This window comes from Mastigoproctus giganteus, chromosome 13 (assembly GCF_048544385.1).
Source record: "Mastigoproctus giganteus isolate SK-2022 chromosome 13, ASM4854438v1, whole genome shotgun sequence".
NCBI lineage: Eukaryota > Metazoa > Arthropoda > Arachnida > Uropygi > Thelyphonidae > Mastigoproctus > Mastigoproctus giganteus.
This window is the reverse complement of record NC_143587.1, coordinates 162449823-162471580: the sequence shown is the minus strand read 5'-3', so window position 1 is coordinate 162471580 and position 21758 is coordinate 162449823. Positions and strand designations below refer to the sequence as shown.

Here is a 21758-nt window from a genome sequence, read left to right as displayed (position 1 = left end):
ATCAAGAAACAGAAAGGGAGTCGCAGGATTTCAAGTGATTAGTGGAGTTACGAGAATGGTAGGGGGCAACATTATGAATTTAATAGAATGGGATTTTTTAAGAATTTAATAGAATGGAGATATTTAAAAGAACTTAAAAGAAAGGAGACACTAAGCCAGATGAAATCAAAAAGAGGATTTTGAACCAGAGGAGATTCCAAATTACACAGACTCTGACAAGGAATACTAGACTAAAAAGAGTTGCATAAAGCAAATAATTAGGGTAACTGAAGTGATAAGTGCTTGAGACAAGTGATAATTATGATAACAGAGAGGAAAGTGGAAGAAAAATTGTTGAAACTAAAAGTAAAAAAAGCACTGGGGGCAGATGGTATTTATCCAGTTTTTATTAAAGGAGACAGCAGAAGAGATAAGCAAACCTTTTGGCCATGATTATGAGAGCATCCTAGGATTCAGTGGGGGGGGGGGGTCCCTCTGGATTGGAGATGTGCAAATGTATTCTCAATTCACAAAGGTAGACATGAGTAATTACAGACCTATTAGCTTCACTTCTGTTCCAGGGTAAATAATGGAGTTGCTGGTTAGAGAAATAATGCAGGAATGCAGTTATACTGTAGTCACAGCATGGCATTTGCTGCTATTATGCATATAAACATAATATTCATATCTGATTCAAAAGGCACCCACTGTGTCATAATACATATGAGCAGTTATTCTTGCATGATCAACCAACAATTGCCATAAATGTAAAGGCACATGAAATTAACACACACTCAGTATTGCCACATAGTTTAGTTTGTTCTTTGCTTGAATTTCTGTTAATTTTACATGAATAAACGTTTTATAAAATTTTGATTTCTTCTGATTTATAACTCAGCACAAAAGTAATTATTTGCTTATAGCAATGAAATCCAAACTTTTAATTTTCATACATTATCTCAGAAAATTATGGCACATTGAATGTGCTCTCTCAAATTTGGTTGGCAGTGAATGTGTTAAGGATCAATATTCGTGATCAATCTGCTTCGATACTATGCCAGTAAAAAAGGAATTGGATGCAAAAAAATAATTCTGACATCAAAGACTTAGATTTCAGAAATGCTTTTAATACTGTTGCACATTCAAGACTGATATACAAATTAGAGCACTGTGGCATCTCCCACTTAACCATCCCTTTATGGATAAAGGGATGGTTAAGTGGGAGAAGACTCACATCTGGTGAGTATGGGCTTGGCACACCCAGGGTCCTAAGCTGGATATCATCATTCTTCTCTTTCTTAGTTGATTCCTTTCTCCTCTCTCTCTCTCTCTCTCTCTCTCAGGGTAACTTGGGATTTTTTTTTTTTTTTTTTTTTTGTCAGGTGTGTCATGGGCCTCAGGCTTCCTTGCAACTTATGGCTAATATAATTTAAGCCTTTTTTATGAAAACCCCAAACACAAGCTATAGTACTTAGTACCGTGCTCGGGTTGGAGGTTGAGAAGATGAAAGAAGATATTTGTTGACATTAGACTTGAACTTCTGTAGACTGTAATTTTCAGGAAATACGTATGAAGGAAGGTTGTTCCAGAAAACAGCAGTTGACCATCAGGACCTGGAGCTTTCTTTGCATCAAGATTCGTCAAAATAATTCTGACACCCTTTTGACAGAAAACCACAGGAGGCATTGAATGGAACATGTTGGGAATGGTGGGAGGTGTTTTACCAAGATCATTAATACATGAGTTAGAAGAAAAATGGGATGCCAGCAGGTCAGCTTTATCCAGGGCTGAAGTGACAACAGAGCCATCTGGTTTTGACAGAGGTGGGAGCAGAGGTGGGCAAAAGTTGCGGCCAATAGCTCTGCCAAGAGACCAGAATGCTCGGCTACCATTAGGGCAAGAAGCAAGTTTTCTACTCTTAGCCTGTTCAAACTCTAGTTTAGACTGATTAATAACCTTTACAATTGTTGCGAGCTTTGGTAGGCAGAAAATGAAACTGAAGAATTGGAAACAAGCCAGTTACGATATGCAACATTCTTCTCTTGAACAGCCTTAGCACATTTATTGGAAAACCAGAGTTTAGATAAAGGACGAGATTCTAAAGTGGAGTGTGGAATAAAGGATTCCATTCCTACAAGAATAATTTCACTGACATGGTCTGAGCAAACGTTGACATCAGAAGTTTTGAAACAGTTATCCGACCAAGGAAAAGAAATCTCACAGGTCATCCCATTTTGCATTCTTGCAATGCCAAGCAATACGAGGTTGGGAATAGCCATGAGATAATGGCTCCATTGGAGAGGAGACAATCGCCAAGTTGTGATCTGAGGTACCTAAAGGACCACTCACTTCTACCGTGTACTTAGAAGGGTTGTTTGTGAGAAAAAGATCAAGCGTGTTGGCTGTATGGTTAGGATTGTCCGGCATCCTTGTAGGTAAATGAACAATATGTGCAAGGTCATTAGTAATTGCAAAAGCCTCAGCATCTCGACCAGCTGGGTCAGTGTGACTAGAAAACAGAAGCCAGCTGGAGTTGTGAACATTAAAATCACCAAGGAAAATTACATCGCTGTTAGGAAAGTTGGACTGGAGAAAGTCAAGTTGCAAAGAGAGGAAGTCAGAGTGCTCCAAGTGATTAGTGGAGTTGGGAGAACAGTAGAGACAACAGATGAATTGGACAGAATGAGGTATGGAGATTTTAAGCCAGAGAATATTATCCTTTTTTTATAATAATAATAATAAGATAAAATGGTTATCAATAAGCACTGCTCTTCTTGGACTAATGTTATTAGTGGAATTTCCCAAGGTTCAGTGCTGTGCCCATTGTTGTTTTCTATATTCATTAATGATATTGATGAAGGCATCATGTCTTAATGTGTAAGTTTGCAGATAATATGAAAGTTGGCTGGGTAGGTAATCACAATAATCAAGGTATTCTACTGCAACAAGATCTAGAAAAATTAGGCAGATGGACTGAGAAGTGGCAGTTGAAGTTTAATATTGATAAATGCAAGGTACTTCACACAGGGAGCAGTAATCCCAGATTAATATACCAGTGGTGGTACCACATTCAAAGCAGTGGAGAGTGAAAGGACGTGGAGGTAATTGCGCAGTCACATATGAAGCTTTCTTAGGAGTGCAGATGAACTGCCAGGACAGCTCATGGATTTTGTCAATGATATACAGGAATTTTGCTAGAAGGGATAAGGAAATGATTATCCCATTGTATAATTCAGTGGTCAGGCCCCATCTTTATTACTACATACATGTATGGAAACCTTATTTTAGGAAGTAGATCTGTTGGAATGAATACAGAGAATTAGCAACAAGGTTGGGGAGGGGAGTAGAAGAGTGCTTTTACTGGGAAAGGCTTAAAGGCTTTAGTTTTGCAAATTATAATGTCTGGAGACTAGACACCTGCAAAGAGATCTAATTGAGGTGTTTTAAGGCTTGAAAGGGGCTTAGAGGGGAACAGGCATTCTGTGTGTTATTAGACACTCAGTCTAAAACACTGATGGATCCAATATCTTTCTATTTCAATAGATTTAGAAGAAGTTTGGTTGGCTTGCCTCCCTAAAATCCATTTGTGCACATCTTCTTGATGGTAAGCTCTGTTACTTCACTTAGGTGGCAACGAACGTGAAGAGGAAACCCTCCAGCACGTGACAGCATGACGAATCAAATGGCCCTCAGTCCCCAGCAGCTTTCACTTCCCCTCTTATGGCAGCAAAAGGATCAGAGTGGAAGCAGAGGGTGCTAAGAATCTCTGGGTATGACCAGGCTGCCATGCATAGAAACTGAACTTGGCCTTTTACAATGTAAGATCGCTCATCGGTGAAGATAGGATATCATAACTGGAAAAGGAATTAGAAAATGTGAATTGGGATATCATTGATTTGGCTGAAACAAGAAAAAGAAGAAGAAATGAATCACTTACAAGTTTATCGAGTGGAAATCTGCTGTACTCCAGTGAAAGGAGTGAAGTTGGAGTTGGCTTCCTGACTTTCCATAAAAATACTAAAAAACAAAATTTTGGAATTCAAAAGTACATCACCAAGGATGTCAAGACGATTACTCGGGATTTCTAAGAGGTACAAGCTAAAGGTTATAATGATTTATGCGCCAACATCAAGCCATGATGATGAATAGGTTGAAGAAATGTACACCGAAATTCAGTGTCTTCTATATGAGCAGAAAACTCACTACACTCTGATTATGGGGGACTTCAATACTAAGGTTGGAAAGAGGCAAAGTGTAGAAAGGGGAACTATAGGAAATTTTGGAATTAGTGAAAGACTTGTGGAATTTGCAGAATCTTGAGGAATGTCAGTAATGAACACTTTTTTCAAAAAAAGGTTGAACAGAAAGAGCCCAAATGGATTAACAACTAATGAAATCAACTTAATCCTCACTAACAGAAGATATATCGTGAATGATATAACCATACTGAACAAGGTAAATATTAGAAGTGATCACAGAATGGTAAGATGCACACTTGATGTAGACGTAAGAAAAGAGAAAACTGACTTGAGTAAATAATATCTTTGAGAGAAGAGAAGAGGAGAAAAAGCAGTATGTACTGGAACTTAAGAACAAGTTTGAGCTTATGCAGACTGCTCAGAACCAAGATATCGATGGGGAAACTTTCTGAAAGTGATAAAGCCCAAGAAACCTATAGATAGAAAGAAATTCAAAGAAGAAAAAATTAGTCAAGAAACACATGTCATGATGAACCGAAGATGACAAATGAAGAGCAAGATAAACACTGACAAGGATAAAATTGAATATACTTACAAATGATACTGAAAATGAAGAATAGCGATAGTGTTCTTATAAATAGCAGAGAAGGCATAATTCAAATAGCAGAAGACTACTATGGAGAATTATACAAGGAGCGAGGGAATGATGCCAGCAGTGGGAAAGATGGATCACAAATTAGTAACACATATGACATACCCGTTATCCTTCCTGATGAGGTAGAACATGCATTGAAGAAAATGAAGAATCAGAAAGCCCCCGGGGAAGATGAAGTTATTGTAGAGTTGTTAAATTGGGAGGAAACTGGCAAGTTGTTAAAACTTGACACAGAAACTGGCAAGACTCTTCTCAAAACGCATTAGAAAAGGTGTGACACCTAAGGAGTGGAATTATGTAATCTTGTTTTGCTGCATAAGAAAGGAGATAAATCAGAAATTGGAAATTGTAGACCAATTAGCTTGTTATCGCACATCTACAAGTTGTTCACAAGGGTTATTACTAACAGATTAGAAAGAATACTTGATGAGAATCAACCGAAAGAGCAAGCTGGCTTTAGGACAGGATTCTCAACTATGGATCATCTTCATGTAATATCACAGCTAATGGAGAAATCAAATGAATATAAAACACCATTATGTCTGGCATTTGTGGATTATGAAAAGGCATTTGACTCCATACAGCAAAAGGCAATGTTTCAGGCACTGGAAAGACATGGCATAGAAACCCCATATATTATGATTTTGAAGAAAATATATGAGAATGCTACCTTCTTTATTAGACTAGAAAAATATAATAGCAAATTTAAAATTGATAAAGGAGTTCAACAATGAGACACAGTATCTCCAAAGTTGTGTGCTGCTGCTGCTCTTGAAGAAGCTTTCAGAAGATTCGACTGGTCACAGAAAGCAGTCAATGTGAATGGAGAGTACCTAAACCATTTACGATTTGCAGATGACATTGTGATCATAAGCTACAATCCCAAAGAATTAGAGGAAATTCTTAATCAGTTATGCAGAGTTAATAAGGATTTCGAACTAAAAATGAATATGGCTAAAAGAAAAGTAATGATGAATAAGTATTCCACAGCAAGGGATATAATCATTGAAAGAGCAGTAATTGGAAAGGTGGATTAATATACTTATCTGGGACAAGTCATTAGCTGTAATAATGATAAATGGTTGGAAGTCAAGAGAAGAATAATTTTGGATGGATAGCATTCAGGAAATATAGTCACATACTGAAGAGCAATTTGTCTGAAATGAATTGGTAAAATAATGAACCAATGTATACTCCTCATCATGACTTATGGAAGTGAAACTTAGGCACTCACCAAAAGAATGGAAGAGAAGGTGAGAACTACACAGCAAAGAATGGAATTAATTATATTAGGAATCAGACTGTTAGGTAAGAAGATAAACATATGGATTAGGTAGCAAACTATAGTAAAGGACTAAAATGGTCTTGGGCAGGACATGTAGCTCAAAGATGACAGATGGACTAAGAAAATAACAGTGGTACCCAAGAGGAACTAGAAAACCTGGAAGACAATGACGGAGATGGACTGATGAAATTCACAAGTTCGTGGGTTGTAAATGGATGTCCATTGCACAAAACAGAAGGAACTGGAAAGTTGCTGGAAAGGCCTTCATCCTGCAGTGGATTGAAAATGGCTGATGATGATGAATGCCTGAAATGCGTTGAGTAAGCTCAATGCTGAAGGAATCTTTCCTCTTTCTCAGACACACAGGAGCATTCCTAAGGTATGTGGTGCCCGAGTGCCAATTGAAATGTGGTGCCCCTTTAAAATTTTCCTCATATATTTATGTAAGTTTCAGGTTTTCAAGTACCCCTTGGACATTGGTGCAGTGCACTCTCGGGACAGCCCACCCCTGACTCAAATGTGAGGGGGCACAAATTCTAATTGAAGAGGGAGTTACAGTTTGGATGTGTAGAAATTTGCCTTCAGAAAGGGTGGTTGATTGATGCTGTATAAACTTACTTTCTTGCATCATTTTCTAATAATAATAATTGGAATTGTTTAGGAAAATTAACCCTTGGCTGATTATAAATGCCAATACTACTGAATGAAGAAAATTTTAGGAGCTTTTAATCTTTTTGCAGATAAGTTAAGCTATTAGTTGGAGTATTCATGATTCATTTAGTAGTAAAGAAAAGTGCAGGGAGGGGGAGTAGCCGACCGGGCTAGCCAGGTGGGTAAAGTGCCTGCCTGGCAACCCAAAGGTCGCGGGTTCGATTCCCGCCTCGGGCTTGGATCAAAGTACTGTAAAAACCTTGGGAGGTGCACTATGGCCACAGAAGCCGATGCGCCAACAACTACCAAAAAAAAAAAAAAAAAAAAAGAGGGGGAGTATTTTACGTGAAGTAATGAAATTTTTGGCATATGCACACAAGAATATACCCAGTTCCTTGACATAATATGGATTTGACATTTCTAAATGACTACTTGGACTCTAAACGATCATCAGCTGGTGGAATGGAAGTAAAAAGTTTGTTACCTACCTAGCAGCCAGCTACGAAAATCGTTTTCAAGCTTTATCCTTGAAATGTAAGGAATACTGGATCTTGCTATGTTGTCTATCATAATTCAAATGACATCACACACACTGCATGATGGGGTTTGCCAGAGCTTATCTCTGAAGATTGCTATGAAAAGTGGTGGTTCTGCACCAGAAATGAGTCATCTGCCACCTAGCTATTGCTTAATGATATAACAGTGACATTTCCCTGTTTGATATGATTGCCATACCTTAATCCCTGCTTACATTGGTTTGCACCTGGACAATGACTGCAGTATGCAAAGTGCATTGTTCCTGACCTTAGACTGGTGGTGAAGGTATACCAGAATTATTAACAGTCCCCTACATGGTAGTAGGGCAGAGAGTCTGGTCACTGCAGGAAAACCAAACTTCACAAAAACACCTCACAAATTGGACCTGAATATCAATTTCATCAGCACATTAGACTCCCAGGTAGCAAGCAAGTCCTAGACTGTCATACCTGAAAGAATGTCTGTAATAAGTCTCATGGACCACTACTCTACCTGCTCCCATCTTGACCATTTCTTACTTCCAACAGCAACTACTGTTACTATGTTTATTCTGCCCAATAATCTTACTCCTGCAAGTGTTATTGTTATTTATGCAAAGATTTTTTGTTGCAACTTCAAACACATTGGATTATTTTTATATAGTATCTGTGTATGTACTTGCAAACATGTGAGAGTCAAGAGAAGAAATTTTTCAATAAATAGTAAATTGAATACATACTTTTCATTCTCTCAAGTTAATTTTCTGTGGAAATTATTTTACCTCCCTTATAGGTACACCACTAATGGAGGTCTTCTGTACAGTGCTTGTGATGGTGGAGTTGTTAGAAGGTAAGAAATGCTTTTACGTGAGTTGCAAAAATGTCTAAATTATGAAAGTTAATTTTTTATACATTTAAATTACAATCATTTCACTTTAAAAATTTATCTTGTAATTTTTTAAATAAAAATGCCAGGTCAGCATCTATAACAGTGGTTGCCTATAGATGTTTCATTTATAATTAAACCAGAATAAATTACTGAAAATTTTATTTAACTTTGAATTTCCCAGAATTGAAAATCTGGAAATGAAATTAATTATATTTTAAAAAGTAGGATGTTTTTCTGGTCAGCAGAATTTAAACTGCCTAGTATTAAATGGCCTCAGAATGACCACAAGTTGACTTCATATTGCACTACTTCATCACCAAAAAGTTAATCTGCCATTTATTTGAAGCTGAGACACAGCAATGACTGAGGTAAAAAGTCATGAGAAGTGATTACATCTCTCTCTCTCTCTCTCTCTCTCTCTCTCTCTCTCTCTCTCTCTCTCTCTCTCTCTCTCTCTCTCAAGTTAAATGTCTAGAGAATTTTATTACAGTAATGAAATATGATAAAGTATATTTCAAAATGATCAGGTAAAAACTTAAAATTTATAAAAATCTGTATAAAAAAAAAAAAATCTGTATAGACCCAACTAAATACCCAAATTGTTGTTGTTTTCAAATAAGCTTTTATATTGGAATATTTTAAAAATAATAATGGTGTTATTCCAGTCAGAAACTTAGTAAAAACCTTTGTCCACATTACCTACCTTTTGTGGTTTATCATGGAAGCTTACCACACAAAACATTTCACTTGCTCTTTGTTTCTGTGCACTCTGAGACAGAGCTTATGGCTCTTGATGGCCACTGAACCATATGAATATTTCATGTAGGTGCTTGAAGAGCTCAAATATTGGCCCCAAGTGCCAAGCGTGTTTCTCTGTGTGATTTATAGAGTGCTCTTTGAAAACAATATAGTTTTATTTCTTTTCTCCTGTAATTTTCTCCTCTTTTGTTCATATCAAGTGGTTCTTTGCTTGCAAAGCCAGAAGTAAAAACCCAGAAAGGGAATCCTCCTTTCTTTTCTTAGTCTTCATATCAAATACTAACCACTCTACTAACTTCAATATCCGCTTGGTCACTGGTGGCACAGCTCCTGCCTCCATGTGGCGGGGCTGGTAACCTAGGGAAAAATCCATTCCTCAGGGCTAAAAGGAGCAGAAATGGAAACTGATGTATTTTCATGTTTAGTCTAAGAGCTCTCTAGATGACAATGACACCGACCATGACGTCTCTCTTTCAAAGAGACTTAAAAAGGACACAAGGAAGCAGGAATCTCCAACTTTCCTTATAGTACATTCTTTGTCATCCCAACCTGTGAGCAAGCTCTCCCCTTTCATCATCCAGAGATGCCTAGAAAATGCTACAGGTTCACCAAAAATGGTCAAATGTCTCCAATCAGGAGATTTACTGATAGAGACATTTCACTCAAGACATTCTGAGTTACTATTACAACTAACTTCTTTAAGTGGAATACCGATTTAGATCACCCCACACAACACACTGAATTCTTCCAAGGGAGTGAACTCTGAGTTGGTGCCTAATTCTTCAAACTATGAGAGTTTGAAGAGTAGGGTAGATGCCCCTGAATGAATTAAAATGGACAACTCATAAAGCTCTCAGCTGCCCAACTCAATACCAGACCTCACTCTTGTAATCAGGCAACACAGTGGCAATCTTCAAGGCAGAATGCGCTGGTCCCACAGGAGCTACTTATTGTCTGTGACTCTGTGGTCAGGGAGATGGGAAATAAATTGAGCAAAAAGGATAGGCAGAATAGGACTAGGGTATGTCTGCCAAGGGGCAAAAGTTGATGATGTTGTAGAGCAGATATCTTTTAAGAGCACAAAGGCTGATATTACTGTACATGTTGGCACTAATAGCATTAAAAGTAGGAGATCTCTGCAGACTTACTTAACAAGTATAGGTCAATGTTGAAAAAAAGGAGCAAGTTAGGGTTAAATTAGAAAGTGTCTAATTCCAGACACAATAGGAGGGAGTACATGATGAGAGCCTTATCAATCAGTTCGGCCCTGGAGAGATTCTGCAAGACTCGTGGGATGAAATTTTTGTCAGCGTGGTCTGTGCTTGTTAACAGGAGAGACTGCTTCAACAGGGATGGGACACACTGAAATAGAAAGGGTTCAAGAATATTTACTGATGCTATCAAGGCAGTGCTAGGTCGGTCGGAAAACTTCTACTTTGGGGAGATTCACAGATTTAACAGATTAATGGTAGTCTATACAGGCAGAGGTGAAGGTGATTCTTGCACTGCTTCTATTGGAATGAGCAGCAGCCTGGAAATCAAGGTGCTGTGGATTTCCATGTTTGCTGGGAGTCATCATGGAACAGGCAAATACATCAGTTGTGTTAGGGTAACTAAGAGTAAGAACAGATGCATGCACACCTATGCTAGGAGTTCAGTAAATAAATTCAATAAATTTGAGGTGCTGGTCAAGACATCAAAAGCAGATATTGTTGTGATATCAGAGACCTAGTGTTACACAGATATAAGGAATGCAGAATTGGAATTTGGGGAGTGTTTCCCAAATTCAAAAAATGTGTTCAGAAAGTATACTCAGGATAGGAAGGAAGGAGGGATTATGCTATTACTTATCAAACACAAAATCTAAGTGCATCCAGCAGACATGGATAGACAGTGCAATGTTCAGTCAGTTTGGTACAACATAAGCACTAAGAAAGCAAAGTTGAGAAGAGGAGTGTTTTACAGAACTGACTGATGAGTACAATGAACAAGTGTACAGAGAAATAGATTTTGCGAGTAAATCAGATTGTCTTATAATGGGAGATTTTAACTTCCCAGATAACTTTGGGTTAGTCATTTACACGCTAACAAGGCTTTTGTGGATTTATTGGATGATTGTGTTTGTACAATAGCATGTTTGAGAGGCAACTAGAGGTAGTGATACTCTTAATCTGATTATCTGCATCGATTTTCCATGCATTAAGAATCTGCAGATAAAGGGACCACTAGGTGGCAGTGATCACAATGTACTGATGTTAGATTTACTTAAATATGTAACTACCATCAGGGTTAAAGGGAAGAGTTTTTGGTTTCATAAAGGTAACTGTAGGGGTCTGACAGTTTTTAAATTCTATACAATGGGACCAACTGACGATGTTACCAAGAGCAAATTCTAACTGGGAAGCATTCAAGGAAGTAATCTTGGAAGCTACTAGGCTTTTTGTCGCAACTAAAAATTATTCTTCAAAGTTTAGGCCTAGTTGGATGGCTAATGAACTAATGAGGCTTGTGGCAGAGAAGAAAAATGTATGGGATAGATATAAATTATCAGGTGATACAGAAGACTTTGGTAGATATAAGCTAGTCTGTAATCAAGTCACACAGGAGATTAGAGAAGTAAGGCAGAATGTGAGAAATCTTTGGCAAAGGATGCAAAGAGTTCTTTACTTATGTAAACTCTAGATGGAAGGAGATGAATCAGATTGGTCCAATTAATATCGATGATTAGATTGTTGATGATCCTGCTGAGGTACCTGACTAACTGAATGAGTATTTTGCATCTACATTCAGACATGAGGAAATCTGTTGGGAACGGAGGCCAGAAGCTTATCAAACTCCAGCATGGTGCTAAATGATTTTGTAAAGTGGAGGAGAAATTGTTGAAGTTGAACATAAGAAGGGCACTCAGTGTGGATGGTATCTATCCAGTTATATTAAAGGAGGCAGCAAAGGAAGTAAGCAAACCCTTAGCCATAATTATGAAAGCTTCCCTAGACTCAGTGGGATCCCCATGGACTGGAGATGTGCAAATGTGTCCACAATACACAAAGGGGGATCAAAGGGTGACATGAGTAATTACAGACCTGTTAGTTTAACTTCTGTTCCAGGGAAAATGATGGAGTCACTGCTTAAAGAAGCACTGCAGGATCGTCTAGACAACACTGCAGTTATAGTTCAAAGCATGAGTTTGTTAAGGGGAAGTCTTGTCTGATCAGTTTGATTGGATACTATGATTTGGTCACAAAGCAATTGGATGCAAAAAATAATTTTGATATCATATACTTGAATTTTAGGAAAGCTTTTGACACTGTTGCACATGGAAGCCTACTATACAAATTGGAGCAGTATGGCATTAAGGGTAAGTTGCTGCTATGGATAAAGGGATGGTTGAGTGGGAAAAGACAGGGAGTGGTAATCAATGGACACTGCTCTCCATGGACTAATGTTATTAGTGGAGTCCCCCGGGGTTCGGTGTTGGGCCCATTATTGTTTTCTGTATTTATCAATAATATTATATCAGCATTAATGTCCAAGTTTTCAGACAATATGAATGTTGACAGGGTTGTTAATTGACAGTAACGACGGTACTTTACTGCAACAGGATCTAGAAAAGTTGAGCAAATGGGCTGAGAAGTGGCAACTTTTTTTTTTTTTTTTTTTTGTAGTTGTTGGCGCATTGGCTTCTGTGGCCATAATGCACCTCCCAAGGTTTTTGCAGTACTTTGATCCACAGCAAGTGGCAACTGAAGTTTAACATTGACAAATGTAAAGCACTGTATATGGGTAACAGTAACCTCCAGAGTAACCTACCAACCCTGTGGTGCTACACTCAGGGTAGTGGAAAATTAAAAGGACCTGGGGTAATTGTGTAGTAAGATATGAAGTTTTCTGAGCAGTGCAAACAGGCTGCCAGAACAATGGTTGTCAATGATATACAGGAATTTTGCTAGTAGAGATAAGGAGGTGATTTTCCCCTTTTATATGGCAATGGCCTTGAGTACTGCATACAGGTCTGGAAACTTTATTTAAGGAAGGATCTAAAACTGTTGGAACAAGTGCAGAGAAGGGCAACGAGATTGGTGAATGGCACACAAAATGGTGCCATTACCAAGAAAGGCTTAGGTTCGGAAAATTGCAGCGTTTCAGGACTAGACGCCTTTTCAGTTCCCTAGTTACCAGTTACTGCAATCAGATCAGATCGCAGGTGCGAGGTGATCTGATTGAGGTGTATAGGGTCTTGAATAGTTTGAGCAAGCTCATTGCTGATGAGATAAGTTAATAATAGTAATAGGGGCATGTGATGCAAGAAAGCAAGCATTGTGAGCTTATGTAGCATCAGCCATTAAGATTCTTCCTCTTACTTAGATTACTCACCTGAGGGGACATAAATTCAAATTGAGGAAACAAAATTGTAGAATAGATGTGCAGAAATTTGCCTTAGCCAGTGGGTGGTGATAGTTGGAACCAGAGGTGTATTGCTAAAAAAATTAGTACTGTAACGTTCGTTGTAAAAAATATAGTACCGGAATGCTCGTTCTCCAGAAGACTATATAACACCACATCGACTTACAGTAACTGAATCAGACTTCAGACTCACTGTTCATAGAACAACCAGTTCTAGCATTCAGCTCATGGTGAATCAAAATTCAGCATTCGCACTCATCACAGTATACCTCATTCATTGGATCTCTTAATCTAACACATTATACTTTAGTAAGAAACATTCAAGTTTCATTGCAAAATTTATATTTTTGTTTTTAAATAAATTTTTAAGGAAATCTATTAATTTTAAAGATTACTATTGATATATATTTTTGGTAACAATGGGTAAAATAGATATTTCTCCTTCCCCTTTGATTATGCCATTGTTTCATAATATTAGGTATATAAATTTAATGATTTTCTATTATGACATTTAGAAAAAAGTACCGGAATGTTGTTCCGGTGCATTCTGGCCCGAATATACCACTGGTTGGATGGACGTTTGTTGTAGTTGGAGGTTGACAACTTAAATAAGTTTAAGGCAGAACTAGACAAGCATTTGGAGTAAATGGATGTCAGAAATGGTTTTGTTTTTTTTTTTTTATTTGGCTGATGCTTGCTTTCTTGTATCATGTGCCTCTACTAATGCTATAATTAGTAGATTATATAATGCTACTAATGATATACCATATCATTCTTTTAATTATATTATCTCCCTCTTACATCTATTCATTTTGAACACCGAAATGCCCTTCTGGCCCTAACCAGCCTGCCTGCTTCTGTCAACTGGGAGTCCATCAGAGTACAGTACAGTGTAAAGTGTGATCGTGTCTGGCAGCACCAGGGGTTCCCCCCCATCTCCGCTTTGCTTTCACTGTGGGTGTTACAGTTCACTGAAAAAGCCAGAGTTTAAAAGGGTATGGATTTTTTAAGTGTAGTGTAGTGTTATGTATCATTTTTTTTCTGGTCATTTAGCTTCTAGACTGGGGCCCAATGTTGCCCACACTTGGCCTAGACCAGGTACCCAGTAGCTCTATATTTTACTCTGGCAGGCTGCCACCTAGTTTCCTAAGATTTCAGTGGCTAGGACCCTAAAAAAAAAAAAAAAAAAAAAAACATTGTTGGGGTAGACACTAGATTTTATAAGACCTAAAAGTTTGCATACTTAGTTTTTAATTTAGACATTATTAGAGTTTTACAGGTGTGGGACATGCGCTGCCGTATAGATAGTGGGGGCTGAAGACTGGGGGGTGAAAGGCAGAAATATGGGGATGATAGGGAAGGTGTCCCCAGATTGTGAGGCAGGCCTATGCCTCACCAGGCGAAGAACGGGGAGGCTGCAGGGGAGCGAAGAGACAGTGGAAACCTTCCCCATCAGGGGGGGAAGAAAGGACCACACAAGGGAGTGCAGTCAGGAAAGCCAATTTGGCCATACAGCAATGCTGCTTCTCCCTTTTGCCTTTTAAGATTTCAGTGGCTAGGACCCTAAAAAAAAAAAAAATAAAAAAAAACATTGTTGGGGTAGACACTAGATTTTATAAGACCTAAAAGTTTGCATACTTAGTTTTTAATTTAGACATTATTAGAGTTTTACAGGTGTGGGACATGCGCTGCCGTATAGATAGTGGGGGCTGAAGACTGGGGGGTGAAAGGCAGAAATATGGGGATGATAGGGAAGGTGTCCCCAGATTGTGAGGCAGGCCTATGCCTCACCAGGCGAAGAACGGGGAGGCTGCAGGGGAGCGAAGAGACAGTGGAAACCTTCCCCATCAGGGGGGGAAGAAAGGACCACACAAGGGAGTGCAGTCAGGAAAGCCAATTTGGCCATACAGCAATGCTGCTTCTCCCTTTTGCCATTATGTTCTTCCTATCCAGGTCACTCTTGGGACCAGGTTCTTCCCATCCGGTGTGGTCAGGGCAGTACAGGCTTTGGTTGCACTTGAGGTGCAATCTCATCCATTTTCCATTTGTAGGGGGAGTCAACTTAATCTGTGTGGATGTATTGTGGTAGATGAGGCCTGGGAGGTTCTTTGTCCTCATGCTGGTGCCCCCCCCCATCCGGTTGTCACTTGAGAGTGGGCGGAGGTCAGAGCTTTGATATAGCTGAGTGAAAGACAAAGTTTAGTGAGGGTCAGTCTTGCGGTCGCTCGACCGCAAGACTGACCCTCACTAATACAGTTCATTGATGTATTGTCAACGAGGTGGGTACACTTTCATTCTTGGGTTTGTAGTTCTGCTTTGTGGTTCCCTGCATCATCAGGTAGCAGCTTCTGTCAGCTCCATGGTTCTGTCTCCTTTACTTGACTGTGTCCTTCTGTGTACTGGTAGCACATTCTGTGTGTTGTTTTATGGGGCCACTCGCCGTCTTCTTCTTGCAAATAGTTTTTGTGCATATTTCCTGAAGGCTTTATATTCATCCTCGAATTCGAGGAGTACATGATTTGCGTAATGAGTATACACCTTAGGTCTTCGTAAAATGTGCATTTGTATATCAAGTACACTTAAACTTCTGATGCCTTGCCACTATAGAGCCATACAAGGCTTCAAATGCTAAGAATGCCCTTGCCTTGCTTGTTGCCAGCTAGGCTGCCATTCCAAATATGTAACTTTGCTTTGGTCAGTTCTTTGAGACTGCATTAGCTTAGAGAACTTCTGCCACTTTGCTATTTTCACAGAAAACCTGTCAGCCTAGGCATATCATTTCCCTCATAACACAACTGTATACACAATGCAGCAGTGATCGCTTGTAGTCCTGTTGTCATACACCCTCCACTTCCTTATTTCAGATATCTGTGATGGGCTACACATTGTCACATCTATATTAAACCCTCTTGAAGTTGAAGGGTAAGTAGTCACATGTCCTAGAATATTAATAAAAACCAGGCTGCTAGCAATAGGAACCTCCTCCAACTGTTCCCCCTTTGAGGTCAGAAAATTCAGTTCCCCATGTAGGAGAATCAGCATTTGAATCTAGGCCAATAATAACATTTTTGCAATTCAGTATTGCAATACTCACATTGCAATACTGCATACAGGCCTCCAGACCTGTATGCAATACTCAAGGTGTGGCCTGATCCATTGCCTTATACAAGGGGATAATCACTTCCTTATCCCTGATATCAAAATTGCTATATATCATTGACAAGACCCCATGAGCTATTCTTGTAGCCTTTTTTTTCACTGCTCAGAAAACCTCATATCTGACTGCCCCAAAGTCTTTTTCGTTCTCCACTACCCTGAGTGTACCACACAGTTGGTATGTTACTCTTGGGTTACTGCTACCTATATGCAGCACTTTGCATTTGTCAATGTTAAACTTCAGCTGCCACCTCTCAGCCCATCTGTTCAACTTTTCCAGATCCTTTTGCAGTAGAATATACTGTTCTTACTGTCATTAACTACTCTACCAACCTTCGTATCAACTGCAAACTTGGACATTAAGCTTGATATACCTTTATCAATATCATCGATAAATATAGAAAATAGCAATGAGCCCAACACGGGGATCCCCTGGGGGACACCACTAATAACGTTAGTCCATGAAGACCAGTGTCCATTGATTTCCCCAGGGGCTCACATCTGGTGAGTATGGGCTTGGCATACTCACAGTCCTGAGCTAGATATTATCATTCTTCTCTTTCTTGATGATTCCTTTCTACTTCTCTCTCTCTCTCTCTCTCTCTCTCTCTCTCTCAGGGTAATTCAGGAATTGTGTTTTGGCTAGTGCAGCATAAGCCTCAGGCTTCCTTTCACCATATGGCTAATAATAATAATTACTATTTTCTGTCTTCTCTCACTCAACCATCCCTTTAACCATAGCAGCAACTTGGCCTTAATGCCAACTGTTCCAACTTGTACAGCAGCCTTCCATGTTCAACAGTATCAAAAGCTTTCTTAAAATCCAAGTATATGATATCAAAATTATTTTTTGCATCCAGTTCCTTTGTGACCACATCATAGTATCCAATCAAATTTTTCAGACAAAGCTGCCCCTTACCAAACTCACACAATGTCTGAACTATAACCACAGTCTTGTCTAGATTATCTTACATTGCTTCATTAACCAGTGACTCCATTATTTTCCCAAAACAGAAGTTATTGATCCCCCTTTGTGAATTAGGAATACATTTGCATATCTCCAGTCCATGGGGGACCTCCCCTAAGTTCAAGGATGCCTAATCATGGCTAAAGGATAGATCCCATCCACCTCGGGTGCCTTTCTTATGTTCAACTTCAACAATTTCTACTCCACTTTGTTCTCAGTTATTACAAAATCATTTACCTCTCTGCTAGAGCCTGTCTCCTGATAATTTATATGCATCCCATGCATTTTTATTCAGTGCCATGAGTCTCATCATTTCATCTGACATCCATTTAGGCTTAAACCTTGAATATTATTTTTTAGTTTGTATGAAAAGCCTAGTAGCTTCCAAGATTAATTCCCTGGATGCACCCCATTTAGAATTTGCTGTTGGCAACATCATCAGTTGGTCCCACTGTATAGAATTTAAAAACTGTCTGAGACCACTGTAGTCACCTTTATGAAAGCAAAAACCTCTCCCTTTACCCCTGATGGTAGTTACCTCTTTGAGTAAATCCCACATCAGTACACTGCGATCACTGCCACCTAGTGGTATCTCTGTCTGCAGATTCTTAATGCATGAATAATCACTGCTGATAATCAGATCAAGAGTATTACTCCCTCTGGTTGCCTCTCGAACATGCTGCTGCAGAAAATAACCATCCAATAAATCCACAAAAGTCTTGCTAGTGTGCAAGTGACCAACCCAGAAGTTCTAGTCTATATCTGGGAAGTTAAAATCCCCCATTATAAGACAATCTGATTTACTGGCACACTATTTCTCTGTACAGTTGTTTGTTGTACTCATCAGAGTCATTAGGCCTATAACACACTCCTGCTCTCAGTTTAGCTTTCCCAGTGCTTATGTCACATTAACTGACTCAACACTGCACCTTAAATTTTCGTGTTTCTTTGCTAACAGCATGACCCCTCCTCCCCCTTCTATCATGTCTATCCTTTTTGTACACATTGCACTCCCCAAATTCCAATTCTGCATTTCTTATATCTGTGTGACACCACATCTCTGATATCCCAACAATATCTGCCTTCGATGTCTTGACCAGCACATCAAATTCATCAAATTTATTTACTATACTCCTAGCAGTGGTGTAAATGCAAGTATACATGCACCTATTCTTACTCTTAGTTACCCTAACACAGCCCATGTATTTACTTGTTCCATGATGACTCCCTGCAGTCCATGAAATTCCCAGCACCTCACTTTCCAGGCTGCTGCTCATTCCAATAGAAGCAGTGCAAGAATCACTTTCACCTCTGCCTGCGGCTACTGTTAATCTATTAGTCTGTGAATCCTCCCCCCCAAGCTAGCAGTTTTCCAACCCACCTAACACTGCCTCAATGTCATCAGCAAATATTCTTCCACCCTTTCTATTTAAGTTTATCACATCCCTATAGAAACATTCTCTCCCGTAACATCAATTATAATACTGAAATTGACAGTGATATGTATATAATCTTTTGAGCTATTAAGAGTATATAAATTTTAGGTATCGTCGTTATCCTGATCATCATGAGTATCTTGGAGAAGTATATTGTCACAAAGGAGATATTCAGGACATGGATCTCTCACCTTATGATGAATGTATCCTTTAAGTGGTTCTTTGTTTAAAATGATATTAAAGAAAAATTTATGAAAATATCCTTTCAACATCTAGTTATTTTATTAATAAAATATATGAATTATGAAAACTTGATTTGCAAATAATATAGTATATGAAAAAAGCATTGAATTCTACTTCAAAAGCAGTGTTTTAGACTGGGAAAATGCTTTTAAAATTCTACTGCTGTATGGTATTGCTTAAACAGCTGTAAAAATTCTTATACATTTTCCAAACAATATTGTATTCTTAATTTGAAAATAATGTAAGGTAAAAAAAGCTAAAATGAGGAAATGATATTTCTTATTGTTTACCCAGTTCACAGTATTTATATACCTAGTTAAGTAGATGACCTCGGGGATTTTCACTCATCTTACTTCTATTTAGGACCATACAGATCTAAAACTGCAAAAATGGCAATTATACTCTGTCAGTTTAGGTAAATGCTCTAATGGCTGTTATAGATTATCATAAAATTTATATAACTGATGCCCTCTAAATGAATATTCCATTAACATGTTAATGAAACAGTATTTATGGAATTAGGTGACAAACCTAATTCCATTGTGGCATGTTGATCATATTATTGACATACATTGAAAACTTTGGAATTCTTAACCAATCAATGATAGTATGGGGTGGAGTTCCCCTCCTCCCAAAAATTCTAGATTTTATTTTATATTTCATATAAAAAAAAAATTCTGATTCTCAAGGAAATTCCAAATGATGGGTCAATAAGAGTAAACTCCATTTAAGTTCAGCAAATGTGGACTATTTTTTTTATTTATTAAACTAGGCAGCCCCATCCAGCTTTTCTGGCAACTCTACCACCTATTTAAAATACTGTACATTTTCTGCCACTAGTTACCATCCCTGGCAATAGGAAGTACACAATTCAAATGCATGCCCTCAACTATGAAGATCATGTACTTTTGTTTTTCACATCCAAGGAAGTATAATGTCAAATCATAAATCCAGCACACTAGACTACTTCAACAAATAAGTTATGTACTAACAACAGAAATAAGATGAGGCATGCCATCACATGTCAAATAAATCAATTCAGCATAATTAGAGTTATAATCAGTGAAGCACATTAACCTCTAAAGTGAAGACTGCCCAGACCAGCATTCTACACTGTACCTGCGAGCCACAGCACTTCAAGCACTCATTCCCATCCCATTGGCCTGAACAAATACAGATGCTTAGTGAACCTTATGACTGCCATAACCATCCTGCAACTAAGAAAGGACCTTGCTTGTGTGTACTTTTCTCAGTTATCGCCACTATCCACCATCAGGAGATCTAACCCTCCACTGGAGCCCCCTATTTTCTCTGAAATGGGCCCAGCCAGCAGACAGTCATTGTTAATAATATAGCAACATATATCATCACAACATATTTTATCATAAAGAAATGAAAGTTGTTGCACTGCAGAAAATGCAGATGTTGAGTTCCGATGCACCGCAAGAAGATGCAAGTTTCTTTTTTCACAAGGAAATAGTAATTATTATTTTGCAAAAAGATACAAATATTAAAACAAAGCTCAATTCATCACAAGTAGATGCAGATGTAATTAGTAAATCACACCATCCTTCGTAGTAAAGATTACTAGACTGCCATTCTGCACTATACCTGTGTGCTATAGTACCTATATCTATATATAATTCAGGCACTCATTCCTATCCCATTGGCCAGAAGAAATCCAGATGCTCAGGCAAGGATGAGACTGCCATATTCATTTTTCATGTGTTTGCTATGTGCTGCGACATAAAAAATTTGGAAAGGGGGATCATCGTGGTTGAAGGGCTCAGCTTCAACACACCACTTTTGTCCCATCTTCAGCAAGGCAGGTGGTCTTGGAAGGCTCAGCCAGGATCAATTGGCTAGTGGGTTCACCTGTGGGAGTCAGTCATGTCAATGCCATGCCACTACCCTCGTGGTCTGAGGGATGGGATTCAGGCTGGTGGCCGTGTGAGTATAGTGTCTGGATAGCCCTGGCATCTCACTCCTGGGCACATTTATTGCCTGCTGGGTAGTGGGTGTTTTATTTGGGCTCCATTGTGGGTGTGGAGCCCGGACACTGAATAAAAAAAAAATCTATATGAATCCCAATAACAGTATTTCTTCTAGGCCCCAACCCAGTCCCTATCTGAAAATGTGAATGTTGATCCCACTGATGTCACTTCAGTAAAAAACTGACACAATATCAGGTCCAACACCTTGTTACCTGATAATTCACTCTACAAGTGAGAAAATTATAAGAAAAATTGCACCTTTTATATCTAGAAGGGTTTGGAAGGGCTGGCAAGCTCTCCTAAATCTATCAAACTGCTTCACTCAAGCATCATCCTTGTAGTGACCAGAAGTGATGAACATTCAGAACAGCTCCTCCAAGTCGATAGGGGGGAATTGCCAATCACAAGACACTGAACTGATACTGTGGTGTCATTGATGAATGGGATCTCATGGAAGTGTCTGAAGAGGAAATCTGTTTGAATTAAAACCCCAAAAAGTGACAGTTGCAAAATGAATATTCATGCATAGGGATTCCCACTAGAAACATTATCCTAACATTTAATTCACCAGCATCTCCTAATGAAATTAAAGCTGGCAATATCAACTGTGTGGTACTCAGGGTGAT

At 38.7% G+C, this 21758-nt stretch overlaps 1 protein-coding gene across 1 annotated transcript in view; it reads left to right on the top strand.

Moving 5' to 3' along the window:
* LOC150076565 (uncharacterized) overlaps positions 1 to 21758 on the top strand; it is a 308265-nt gene that overhangs the window by 264020 nt on the left and 22487 nt on the right. The window contains exons 12-13 of the mRNA XM_090387038.1: positions 8078 to 8134; positions 19004 to 19098. Coding sequence (XP_090243164.1) covers positions 8078 to 8134; positions 19004 to 19098 — 152 coding nt within the window. The remainder of the gene's footprint in view (positions 1 to 8077; positions 8135 to 19003; positions 19099 to 21758) is intronic.